Consider the following 14,277-nt stretch of genomic DNA (forward strand, 5'->3'; position numbering starts at 1 on the left):
TTATGTTTATTAGTAAATCAGTTTCTTACTTAGGAATGAGTGACTTACAAAAGATACAAAACACAGAAAGAACCACTTCTGCATATAATGGAATAGAAGTCACAGCTGCTGAAAGAAACGAATACCCACTTCCGTTATTAAACATTTATTGAGAACCTGTATCTATCAGCTATTGGGGCTGTGAATTGAGGATACAGAAATGAAGATTTAGTAAAACTGAAAATAGTTGAGAAGATGAGCAGCTGTAATTGGTTATGAAGAATAAAGAATTTATCAGGTAGAGAATAAGATGGGAATGGGTGCATTCTTTTTTAATAAAAAATTAAAATTCAAACAATACCAACGCATATAAAGTTTCACCTGTATCTTTGACCCCCATGCTCATCCTTGCAATAAACACTTGTTATTAGTATGATGTGGACCTTTCTAGACTTTTTTGTGTATATAAAAATAAAGATAAGTACATACTCATATACATGTAGCATATGTGCAAGAATTCCTTTATAAAAATGAGGCTATCCTAACGATATTTCTCTGTCACTTGCTATTTGTGTTTAATGACATATCATAGGCATTTCTTGATATCAGTATACATAGATCTCATTTTTATTAACTGCTACATTATTTTTCCAATGTATGGATGCAACCCTATTTTCAAAGGCTTTACTGAGGTGTAACTGACACACAGTAAACAGCACACATTTAAAGTGCACAATTGATAAGTTTTGACATATGTAGACACTCATGAAACCACTACCACAGTCAAGATAATATATTCATTATCTTCAACTTTCCTTGTGCCCTTTTATAATTCCTCCCTCTCGCTCCCCTTTTCACTACCCCCACCCCACAAATCCACTGTCTTTTTCTATAGATTAGTTTGCATTCTCTAGTACAGTACAGTAAGAGTTCAGTATATACTATTTCTGGCTTCTTTCACTCAGCCTAATTATTGTTAAATTCATCCATGTTGTGTGTATCCATAGTTCATTCCTTTTATTACTGAGTAGTATTCCATTACATACATATACCACTATTTGTCCATTTACTTGTTGATGGACATTTGGGTTGTTTTCAAATTTGACTATTACAAATAAAGCCGCTACAAACAATCATGTATATGTATTTGTATGGGCATATGTTTTCTCTATAGATGGAATGACTGAATCCATCTATAATCCTATATAATAGGTATATGTTTAATTTTTAAAGAAACTGCCAAGCTGTTTTCCCATTTTATATTCCCACCAGCACAGTGTGAAAATTCCAGTTCCTCTGCATTCTCACCAGCACGTGGTGTGGTCAGTATTTTGAATTTTAGTTATTCTACTAGGGATGTAGTGCTTCCCTAACGACTAACGCTGCCGAGCTTCTTGTCATCTGCTTATTTACCATCTACGTATCTTCTTTGGTGAAGTGTGTGTTCAAATATGTTGCCCATTTTCATTGGGTGATTTGTTTATTAAATTTTAACAGCTTTTTATATATTCTGATTCTGAGTCTTATCAACAATAAAAATGAGAAAACTATACTGGGGATGTAATGTGCCGCATGGTGGCTATAGTAAATAAACTGTACTGTATATTTGAAAGTTGGTAAGAAATCTTGAAAGTTCTCATCACAAGAAAAAAATTTGTAACTGTGTGGTGATGAATGTTAATAAACTTATTGTAGTGATCATTTTCCAATATATACAAATATTGAATCATTATGTTATATACCTGAAACTAATATAATGTTATATGTTAATTATATCTCAAAAAATGCAAAAAAAAGAGAACAAACTATTGATACATACAACAACATGGTAAATCTGAAAATATTTATGCTTAGTGAAAGAGGCCAGACAATAGAGAACATATCCTACAACTCTCTTTACATAAAATATTGGAAAATGCAAACTAATCCATAATGCATGTTATGTTCTTTTTTCCCTCCTTCTTTCTTTCCTTTCTGTTTTACTGTAGATAAATTCTTGTGATACCCAACCTTTCTCAGAGACTTGTTTATCTTTCCCTGTAAGCTCAAGTTTGGGTATTATATTTTCTCCACATTTCTGTAACCTGAGGGTGTCAGGTAGCAGGGGCAGTGGGCAGTCTTTATGAGGGTCTGGGTCTACTTTTTTTTTTAGATTTATTGAGTCCTGTGCTAGGTTTCACTTACCTACGTAGTTAGGATGTGTCCTAATAGGATCACCCTGGGCTTCCTTGGGCTTTGGATAGTTTCCTCAATTCAGTATGGAAGCCTAGGAGATGTTGAGCCCTGATTTTCCCCATTCTGCAGATCTCAAATTCCATCACAATAGATAAGAACATTTATTTTCAAGGGCTCTTTCTCAACCTTTGCCAGGGCTGCCTAATGAGTATTAGTAACGACGTGTCAGCTGATTTTCTTGGCCTACTACTGCTTCTAAGAGATGAAGGTGGGATAGGGTCCACTCCGAGCCATACATGAATTGGTTTCTTTCCTTGGCCACTAATTTTCCATGTTTATGGACTTTTTTGGTTGCTGTTGGTACAGGTTTTGCTCGCTTTTACTATTTCTTATCCATTTTGTTGAAGGAGGAATACTTTGTTTTTCAGATTTATCCTATCTTCTTTACCTGGAGGATGATTAGTGAAATAGACCAGAGCTCCTTCAGAACAATGATCACCTCCTGTTCCTCTCTTGAGGACTCCACAGAAGCTAGCCCAGTGATTGGTCCATGTCCATATACAAAAAATGCGAGGGATAAAAGATATCACTTCATGTTCTATAATGGTGAACTCTAAGTATCCTGAACAACAAAGCCTGATTATTTATCCTAAAGTACTTCTTTTGTCACTACCACTCACCAAATTTCAAAATATGAAACCTCTCTTCCAACTGGGTTGTCTGTTTGCTTTGGAATATACCTCATACATTCTCAAAGGCAGATCTTTGCTCATGCTACCACTTGCCTGGAACAAATGGTCTTCACTATTCAAATTTTCCTCATTCTTCGGAGCCCAGGTGAAATCCTACTTTCCTCACATTCCAGGCTCAGGAAGCTTTCTATTCTGCAGACCATCACTATGGTCTTCACTGTTTCATTGTATGACCTTGCCTAGAGTCCTCTATATTTACTCATTGGTATGTATGTCAATTCTCCACCTAATAATTGTAACAATAATGATGCCCTTTAGTGAGCACTTATTACAACTTAAGAGTTTTACATACTTATCTCCTTTAATACTCACAATACGCCATGAAGGAATTTGCTAAAGTTTACATAGTAGGAAAGGGAGTAGGGTCAGGATTTAAATTCAGATGTTTTTGGATTCTGAAGCCCATGTGTAGCCATTACATTAACTTTCAGTATAGCTGTAAACTTCTAGTAGACATGAACTGGATCGTAATAATTTTCTATATTGATTCACTTATTCAAACATACTTATAGGGTGCCCATTACATAGGGAATATAGCTATGAACCAGAAATAAGCTAAATTTTTCTCCGAAGAATCATATAATCTAATAATGAAGATAAAACAAATATATAAGTAACCAAAAGTACTTGTTAGAAAATGGTGTTAAGATAGCCGACTCTTATGTGTTGCTTATTTACTATGCATATACACTTTATATTATACATACTAATTTAATTCTCACAACAACCCTATGAGGTAGATATTACTATTATCATCCCATTTTAGAGATGTGGAAACAGAGCCACAGAGAGGTTAGACAACTAGTCAGTCTTTGCTTTCAACATCTAAACTAGACTGTCTCTCATGACAAATGTCATAATGGAGGTAGATGAAGACAATACCTATATTCACGAACTGTGAATGGAAAATTCCAACAAAATAGGGCAAGAGGAATCAGAGCTAAATATGATTATGTAAATAAAATTCATAACAAATATATGGTGATGGAAGGAGAACTAACTCTGGGTGGTGAACACACAACGGGATTTATAGATGATTTAATACAGAATTGTACACCTGAAATCTATGTAATTTTACTAACAGTTGTCACCCCAATAAAAAAATAAAAAAGATTCACATCATATAATAAGAATTCTTGATATCTGAGCTATATTGGGAATCTGGAAACAGTCCATTATTTAAATGGGTTATGGACTAAAAAGTCATTTCAGAACACACAGGTCCTGCTTTGGATCTATAGAGAATGGCTTAGCTCAGTATTTTTTAAACTAAATGTCACAACTGTTTTAGTGAGTCATGAAATCAATTTAGTCTAACCAACATCTAAAAAAGAAAGAAAAAGAGTAAAATAAAATAAATGGAAACGGTGCGTCTCACACGGTAAAACTAGACTGGAAACTTTTGTTCCTATTTCACGTATGTGCATATGTTACATATATATGTAGTGGTCCATGAGGCAACCTGCACTTCTTACTGTGGATCATGCCAAAAAGCTTGAAAGCCACTGGCCCAGCTAATTCAGTCATGAGATAATACAAGTGCTTACTGCTCCTTATAAATTTCAGGGATCCCTTGAAAAGTTGCTACACACTTACTTATACTTGGAATAGCATGGAAAGAAGAGATTTGTCCAAGTAACTGTGTAAGGTGCTCAATATAGACATATCTCCGGGCCATATCTCAAAAGCATTCTGAATACAGTTTCCTCTCAGTGGCCCCCAAAACTAACAAATGCACTAAGTATAATTAAAAGACTATATACAAAATATAAAATGGTTCAGTCATTGTGGAAAACAGTTTGGCAGTTCCTCAAAAAGTTAAACATAAAATTACCACATGACCCCATAATTCCATGCCCAGGTGTGTACCTCAAAAAATTGAAAACAAAGACTGAAACAAGCATATATCCACGCATGTTCATAGAAACCCTATTTACAAGAGCCAAAAGGTGGAAATAGCCCAAATGTCCATTAGTGGGTGAATGGATAAACCAGTTGTGTATGCATGCAACAGAACGTTATTCAGTCATAAAAAGGAATGACGTACTGATACATGCTACAGTGTGGATGAACCTCTGAGACATTATGCTAAGTGAAAGAAGCTAAACACCAAAGGTCACATATCGTATGATCCCATCTATGTGAAATATCCAGAAGAGGTAAACTCATAGGGACAGAACCAGATTGGTGGTCGTCAGGGAATGGAGAACTGCAGGGTGAGGATTAACTGCTTAATGAGGGAGGGATTTTACCTTGGAGTGATGGAAATGTTTTGGAATTAGATAAAGGTGGTGGATGCACAAAACTGTGAATGTAATTAATGCCAGTGAATTGTTCACTTTAAAATGAATAATTTTGTTATATGAAATTTATTTCACTAAATTATTTTTTTTAAAAAACACAAAAACCTATATAGGCAGATGTAAATACTAGGAATACAAACATCCAGAATCTAGAGGGCAAATCTTTCTCAGGATATCAGAAACTGAATAAAAAGGGGTACCTTTATTTTTTCTCAAAAATTTTTTTAAAAGAGGGTCATATATAGAACAATAGTCCTTACTACTTAAACTAAAGGCTAAAGGGAAAAATGAACGGTAGACAAATTTGATGAACATCTCGGAGAGAAAATTGACATATACGAGTATTTTTCTAGAAACGTCTTTTAAACATCAAAATTCAGCAAGACAGGAAACATTATTAATCTTAAATATAAAGGAGAAAATAAGGAAAGAAGTGAGGACTTCTGGGCAGAACTTTGGACTTCAAGGATGGGGAATGTAAACCAGTAAATCAATCCTCTGGTTTTCAGTTGATGTAAAGCAACTACTTTCCTCTTCCCTTGGAGGAAATAATTTTTATTGTTGTTAGAATGTGTATCTACCTCTGGAGAGAGTTCACTACAGGTATCCTGGCACCTGGGGAGCATGCTATGCAGGAGGATGGCTGTCCAGACTAGATCAAGGTTTTTCAAACTTTGATCCACAGAACCCTGCAAGTCATTAAGGCGGCAAGAGTTGGGGCTGGCACGTGGGAGAGAAGGGTTGTGGAGTGGTTGATGCCCTAGGCTGCTGTGTCGGCTTCCTTCAAAGCAGGTTAGCTTTTTACCTTTTAAATATTGGGATTGTATGCTAAGACTTCACTTGAGGAAAAAAAAAATTCTGCTGCTGAAGAAAAATTTGAAAACGGTTAGCCTGGATCAAGGATTCCTAAACCTGGCTGCTCAACAGAATTACTAAAAGAGCTTTTTCAGATTACAAATTTCTGGGCCATACCTCTAGACCTAGTGAAATAATAACTCCCCAAGGGATTGTTGTGCAATAGCCCAAAGCTAGCCCACAGCGTTTGAGAAGCACTGAACCACATGACCCTTGCTTCCTGGAGAGCCTATGACAAAAGAGAACTCAAATGGGTGGGCAGAAAACTTGGGCAAAAGAGCTGGTGGTAGCAGATGGAAAAAGAGAGTACAGACAGCTAAATCACTAGAGTCTAATGAACACACAATTGGTAAATGAGGAGCTTGCCGAGGACCAGAAGTTCCTCCAGAGGTTTAACTGCCTAGCAATGATCTCACAGCCTACTATCACTGTCCATACTGGTGCTGGTAATTAAAATGGTTTCATTCGGCAACTGTCCAAAAAAGTATTTTAAATGTGAGCCAAAAGTATAATTTAAATTTTTCTAGTAGCCACATTAAAAAAAGTGAAAAGCAGTGAAATTAATTTTAATAATATATTTTATTTAATTCAGTATACCCCCAAATAATATTTTAACATGCAATTCGATATAAAAATTATTAAATGATATATTTTACCTTTTTAAAAAAATTAAGTCTTCAGAATGCTACAGCATATCTCCATCAGACTGGGTATCAAGTGCTCAATAACCACATGCGGCTGGTGGCTACAACAGCGTACAGTGCAGGACTAATTAATAAAACGTCAATCTATTTCCTTTAAAAACTGATAATCTGCTACAATAAAAAAAAAAAAAAAAAAGCCCATGTATCACTTTCCCAGCCCTAGAGACCCTGCTTCCAAAGGTAGTCAGAAAACAATTTTGTCTGAAGAGCTCATACCCAATTTCACATCTTCAGCCGTGACCCTTTTCCCTCTTGCAAGCAGTAGAGTTTGTGTTCTAGACATTTTCCCCACAATGTTCTGTTCCCAAAGCCTGTTAAAAATACTTAAAACTAAATTCACCATCATTCTTCCAAAATAAAAAAATGAATTTACCTCTTGATTTCCCTATTTCTATTAGTCATCTAGGATAAAAATTTCAGAGTCAAATGCTTCCTTTTTCTTTATTCTACAAAAGCACCAAGTTCTATTATGCTTCCTTTGAAGTCTTTCTCTCACTGGTCCTTTCTGCTTCTAGTGCTAACTGCTGATCTTTCCAGTATGTTGTTACCAAATACATATATTTAATACATATGTATTTACTATGTATAATGTCATTTCTCTTCAGTGGCTCTATCATGCCTTACACTTCAGCTTTGAATTCAGGACCACATACAATCGTGCTCCCACCACCTGGCTTATATCATTCCACCTTTATTGTTCATCAATCTCCTGGAAGAGCCTTTATTTTAGGCAAACTACCCGAAAAACTGTCTCCTGAATATGCCTTATACCTCCTCATCTTTGTATTTTCTGACTTTCTAACCACCTAGAACACCCTTAGTCCAGCTTTACCCATCCAAGTCATTATTCCACATATATTTAAGTCAGGCACTGTCCTAGGTTTTGCAGACAGAATAAATAATCCTAATCTATTTGAAATCTTCCCTTACATGTTAATTATACCTCAACAGAGCTGAAATTAAAAAAGAAAAAAGAAATCTACCAGACTATGCCAAAACAGAAATGGTTTTGCATTGTTGAGTTGTTCTTACAAGGCATATATCTTATATGCCTTGTAAGAACACACAGGGCCCTTAATATTTGCTGCCTTTTATGGCTAATTATCAAATTTTCCCATAAATACTTATCTTTCTTCCCAAATAGAAGTGGATTTCCTGAAACCATGGACTAGGTCATACCAATGTGTTGCCCCTGGCAAATGTTCAATAAGCTGCAAGTACTAAACATATATTTCCTGACTGACAAGTACTTGTAAAAGAGGAAGGGCCTGTGGGGCAGGAGGAGGATTCTACATGGAAAACAGGCCCCCGAGTGATCCACTGGCAAATCAGGATCAGAGACAAGCAGGGAGGGACTACAAGAATCCCAAAGCGAGGAAAGCACTTAGAAAATTTCACTTTTCCAATTCCATTTGCAAAGAAATTCAGAATTGGCTACTCTTAAGTTACGATCAGTTAGCCTCAACAACGTAAGTGATCAGCTTTAAAAATCCTTTCTTGGCATGAAATGAACATAATACCACTGGTGAAGTTTAATATATATACATACATAATATCAGACCGAAGAAGATAACTCACCACATGTTGTGCTCAAAAACTTTGGCGGGGTCAGTTAAAATCCTTGATCCCAGAGGGGCCACTGGAGGATTACCACTCTGGCATCTTTGTAGCACCTTTCCTCTCCTTAGACAGAAAATAGAATTTCTCCAAATCCCACTCATCCTAATAAGTACCTGGAAAGTTACAAACAATTAATTAGTTAATATGGATTAAACAGTGTATTGTTTATCTGATAGCCATAAACTGGTTCAGAAAGTTTACAACCTGACAAAGGACACAAAAACTAAATATTTTTAAATGAAACATGGGCACGATACCGTGTTTCTCCAAAAATAAGACCTAACCGGACAATCAGCTCTAATGCGTCTTTTGGAGCAAAAAATTAATATAAGACCCAGTATTATATTATTATATTATATATTATATTACATTACATTACATTACATTATATTATAAAGACCGGGTCTTATAGTAAAATAAGACTGGGTCTTGTATTAATTTTTGCTCCAAAAGACACACTAGAGCTGATTGTCTGACTAGGTCTTATTTTCGGGGAAACACGGTAACTTCTCTCCTGAAGTATTTTCAGGCCAAGAAAAGCGAAAAGAATATTTAGAGTGTGTGACATTGGCTGGCATTCTTTATAAATCACAGCCCTGACCAATTTTGCTTTGTTTGGTATTTGCTTATTTAATTTTTAGCACATGGCCAAAGCATGTAAGCCCAGAATCTGGATTTTGAGTACTTTATTATTTTGTTTTGGGAATTCTAGGCAAACATATTTTTAGGGAATATTCTATGACCCGTAGACCAAAAATCCAAGTATAATAGCAGAATAAGAAAACAAATCTAGTAAGTCTCATCCCTTGGGCTGAGCAGAATAACATGAAAACTAGCCAAATAAATAAGTAAATACTGTATTAAGGTATGATCCCAGCAATTCTTAACTCTAACAGTCTCGGATACATATATTTGTAAGAACAGTCAGAAATACAGTTGCAAAATAGATTTCCCTGTACATAACACTGGTTTAATCCAGCTCAAGAGATGAGACATCAGCTTATTAGCTAAATCCATCCTCATTTCTGGAAGAATAACTTAAACATTTAAATATACGCCACCTTAACTATGTATTGACAAATATGTTGGTTTAAAGTGTTTATGGGGGCCGGCCTGGTGGCTCTGGCGGTTAGAGCTCTGTGCTCCTAACTCCGAAGGCTGCCGGTTTGATTCCCACATGGGCCAGTGGGCTCTCAACCACAGGGTCCTCGAATCCCGCAAGGGATGGTGGGCAGCGCCCCCTGCAACTAAGATTGAACACAGCACCTTGAGCTGAGCTGCTGCTGAGCTCCCAGATGGCTCAGTTGGTTGGAGCGCATCCTCTCAACCACAAGGTTGCCGATTTGACTCCTGCAAGGGATGGTGGGCTGCGCCCCCTGCAACTAGCAACGGCAAAGGGACCTGGAGCTGAGCTGCGTCCTCCACAACTAAGACTGAAAGGACAACAACTTGACTTGGAAAAAAGTCCTGGAAGTACACACTGTTCCCCAATAAAGTCCTGTTCCCCTTCCCCAATAAGATCTTTAAAAAAAAGAAGTGTTTATCAAAAAGAAGCTCGAAAGAGCTTACTTCTCCCAATAAGAAGCCACTGTTACACTACTTGGCATTTTACCCTCATTCAGTTGTTCATCACGGCACACAGCCTAATGCTGTAAGCTGTCAGGTAGGAACAGATGCTATAAGGTGTGTGTACATAATACACATTAGAGACTATCCGAGGTGCTATTAGGCATAAAAATGACATGTATTGTACATGCTTTTACCACCTTATTGAAAGTCAATGGGTTTTAGGAGTATGAATTCCAAAATGAACTGCAGAATGTCAAAAACATCTCATTGTGCTTTTAAACATAAAATTCAAGATTTTCCTTTTGGAGAAAAAAAAGGCTTAGTTATACACACCAAAAAGACTGCAATGGTTCCATTCAAATGTGACTAACAGTGATGAGAAATGAGTCAACAGCTACTGCCGAGCTCCTGTTCCTTGTTTGTTTTTCCTTCTCCACTAAATGCAAGCAAGCTCTTTGGTGGAGGCAAAGGAAATTAAGTGCTCCGCCTACCACTAACTCTGCTCTGATGGGCCTTTGTTCTCTCCTCCTGCCAGTGTGCCAGGTAAGACTAACAAAACCCTACCTGCACAATTATTTTTAGAGCTGTCTTCCTGCACTGAATACTACTCATAAAATCTTCTGTATGCTGAAAAGTAGAAACTGATTACACCTAGAAAGACCGGCAATTCGAGCTCAAAAGTGTGAAATGATGTAAACGTATTCCACTCAGGAAAGCCAAATCAAAATGAAATTTCAATCCTTCAAATAATCATGTGATACTTATCTATATCTATCTTTATGTAGAAGAGAGAGAAAAAAAGACACATGAGCTTCTCTCATTATAAATGACCAAGAACCTCTAGAGACAGTTGGAGACAAAAATCATAACCAGATAGGATATTAGGCAAATCAGAAAAATGTCAGAGAAGTGTGTGCCTTGTAGGCTATTAGCCTGCAGAGAAGGGTCGTGTGGCCAGGGCCGAAACGTGTGGCAATTTGTCCGGCTTTGGCAGCTGTTTTTCTAATTAACCACACAAGCATCTTTATGTGTGTCATTTATTTATTTTCTGTTCCAGTCACACACAGACTTGCATAGTTATTAATCTTTTTTATTATATAAAGCTACAAATTTATATAATAAAATACTATAAATGCATAATAAAATTACATAAATGGCTTCCCAACAAAATTGCAAGCTTCTAAAGGCAGCACCGAGATGCTCGTGAATTGCTTGACTCATTACACAAACGTGATACTTGTCTGACGTGAGTTTAATTGGAAGGAAGTTACTTATTACCCAGGGTGGCTCCTATGATCCTCAGTGTGGAAGAAGGAGGTGATAGGAGAGTGTGACAGTATATAGGCAGCTATCCAGTTACACTGACTGCAGTGAGGGACACATGCGCTTCATATTAGCTTTACTACTTCGGCTACTACGTCATGTCCATTTTGTGATGGGAAAGAAAGGGCAGGGTCAGCCTCAAACGGAATTCTGGTGGAGAAAGTTGGTTTCTGCCAGCAGTGTCCCAGTCTCTTTATGTACACTCTTCTTAACTCTTTTGGCATACCTTAATTTGAACACAAGTTTAACTAAGATATTATTTGCATAATGAAACTGTATGGATAAATAGTAATTTTTATTTGAAATAACACAAAGAGGTATAGCTAAAAATATTCCATTTACCCAAAGGAAGGTTAGGAAAGGCAAAACAGGAAATAAAAACAGATGGGTCAATTAGAAACCGAATACCATGGTAGCATATTTAAACCTAACCATATCAATAATTACATTCAATAAATGGCTCCAATGAAAAGGCATAGATTGTTGATTTGCATGAAAAAGCAAGACCCAACCATACTCTGTAAGAAAGGCACTTTAAATATAAAGACAGAAATAGATTAAAATTTTAAAAAGGGATACCACACAAACACTACATAAAAATCTGGTAGAGCTATATTAATAGACAAAGTAGACTTTAAAAAAAAAGACTATTACAGAGATAAAATGAGACATTTAATAATGACGAGCCAATTCATCAAGACATAACAATCCTAAATGTGCATGTACCTCATAACAGAGCTTTAAAATACCTGAAGCAGAAATGAAAAGAACTTTTGAAAAGAAGAAAACAAATTCACAGCAATATTTGGAGATTTTAATAGCCCCCTGTCAGCAATAAATAAAACAATACTCAGAATCAACCTATCAAAACAATCAATAAGGATATAAAAGATTTGAACATTATGAACTTGATCTAAATGTCATTTATAGAAAGAACACTATACCTAATTATAGCAGAATACACATTCTTTTCAAGTGAACATGGAATGTTTGCCAAGATAGACCATAAATGCTAGGCTATAAAACAAGTCTCGATAAATTCCAAAGTATTAAAAGCACACAGACTATGCTTTCTGACCATAACGATATTAAATGTTAATATTTTTGATGAAATTGACTCATGAATAAATATCCTTCCTTTCTCTGCTAATAGTCATTTAGTTATATTAATAGACAAAGTAGACTTTAAAAAGTGGTATTTCTTTTACTTACTTTGCTTATAGGTTTCCACTTTCAGCTCCCCATCTTATGACGGGTCTTCCTCTCAAGTCCTGTCAAGGTCAAACAGAATGAGCACTTCAGTGCCATGGCTCTCTGACATCTCAACGCCAGGATTCAATACGAATAGTCAGTTGGCTCAAGCAATCACTAAGGAACAGACCCAGAAAAGAACTGAAGCTCACTTAGGTATCAGAGTTCTTGAATTTCGTTACAAATAGCATTTATTATGCTATCAAGTATACAGAGGTGTGCCATAAAGCACTGACACACTTCCTGCCAGCTCTAGATGTGCCTATTGGAGAATGCAAGGAAAAGAACAAACGTATAAAATGACCTGAGTCCTGCATACAGTATGACAAGCCAAGGAGAAGAGGGTTTTAATATTTAGCAGTTTTCTAGACCCACCGCTACTACCACATTGTGCTTGTGGGTATAGAACGACTTGTGGGGAAGAGATCTCGGTCCCACCTCCAAATTTGGACTAGATGCTTTCCTTCTACTAAAATGGAGCCCTTTTCACAATGATTCACACGTCTGCCTTACTATACCAACAAACTAGAACATATTCTACCAGAATAGGTAAAATGTATTTACATTTTATGAACATGAATTATAAACATGAAAGTATTTCTTAAATAATTGCAATTTTTATTTTTGTAGGGTAACAGTTCTCAGTACTTTTTAAATAAAAAGGATGATTTTAGTTAAAGAAAATACTCCATACTACATTTTGCAAATTGAAGAAAATCTTCGAGGAAGTAAAGTACCAATACCAATTTATTTTTCATGTAAATCTAAATTTTTTAAAAAAGTTAAGTATTTACCACGTGTAAGGCCCTGTTCTAAGCACTTTACATGTATTATCGTATTTAGCATCTATTTCCCTATCGAGGGGTACTATTTTTATACCTTATTACAGAGGGAAAACCCCTGTGTAATGAAGTAACATGCTTCAGGTCACCCAACGGGGCTTCAGTTTGAACCCACGCACTCTAACCCAAGAGCCCACGCCCTACTATTTTTTTCTGTCTTTGTTATTCACATACATAGTCTGCCCGTTTGCACGCTACTTCTGTACACTACACATACCAGACGATCACAGTACTGATTCCCCAGTCTGTACTGGGATTACTAATTTGCAACTGATTTAAGGAGGCTCAGAATTCCTCCTATCCCTTCCTCTCTCTCAATTCTATTTCTTCTCTTGGGCCTTAATCAAACAGCAAAAATGCCATTGCAAAACACCAGTCCCCAGATTTAGAAGAGCATAGTTATTCTTTCTAGTACTCAAATCTCAAGATACAAGCAAAGCACTCTTGCATCACATAAATAATGTAACATTTTAACACTCAGTTCTTTTTAACTGGTCTACTTTTACACAGCTGAGGAGTAGAGGCAAAGAAGGATTTATTTCCCTTTCTACTAAAGCTTGATCCTAAGATTTCATTCTCATATCTCAACACTACTAGCAGAACACCTAAGAACTAGAGCAAATAGTACTTCTGTCTGTGTGAATCTGTAACAGTTATCCTTGGAGCACTTAGCTGGCTCTGAGAAAAAACTATTTGTAAGGCTCCCAAGAATGATTCCCACTTGTTTCAGCTCACTGAAATCTCAGGGAAAGAAACTGCCGTTAATCATACACTAAATGCCTGCCCTCCATTTAAAAGTTAACTCCCCTTTGATGTTTCCTGGGTTCTGAGCATCCTTTAACTAAATAAATTAGTGAGACATTCATGTTTTTTACCTTTGTAACTGTTTAGCTTTCTTTTTTTT

General features: G+C 36.4%; 1 protein-coding gene across 5 annotated transcripts in view; it reads right to left on the minus strand.

Annotated features, from left to right (window-relative positions):
- Positions 1-14,277, minus strand: part of METTL8 (methyltransferase 8, tRNA N3-cytidine) — a 71,235-nt gene that overhangs the window by 32,246 nt on the left and 24,712 nt on the right. For 2 of the 5 annotated variants that reach the window (XM_074337939.2, XM_019727416.3), the window contains exon 2: positions 8,347-8,501. In XM_074337939.2, coding sequence (XP_074194040.2) covers positions 8,347-8,501 — 155 coding nt within the window. Of the gene's footprint in view, positions 1-6,720; positions 6,810-8,346; positions 8,502-10,141; positions 10,246-12,492; positions 12,552-14,277 lie in introns of those variants that run through there. The other 3 variants (XM_019727414.3, XM_074337932.2, XM_074337937.2) reach the window with 3 other exon arrangements.

The sequence above is a fragment of the Rhinolophus sinicus genome, chromosome 17, assembly GCF_057876585.1.
Source record: "Rhinolophus sinicus isolate RSI-liver-muscle chromosome 17, RSI-T2T, whole genome shotgun sequence".
NCBI lineage: Eukaryota > Metazoa > Chordata > Mammalia > Chiroptera > Rhinolophidae > Rhinolophus > Rhinolophus sinicus.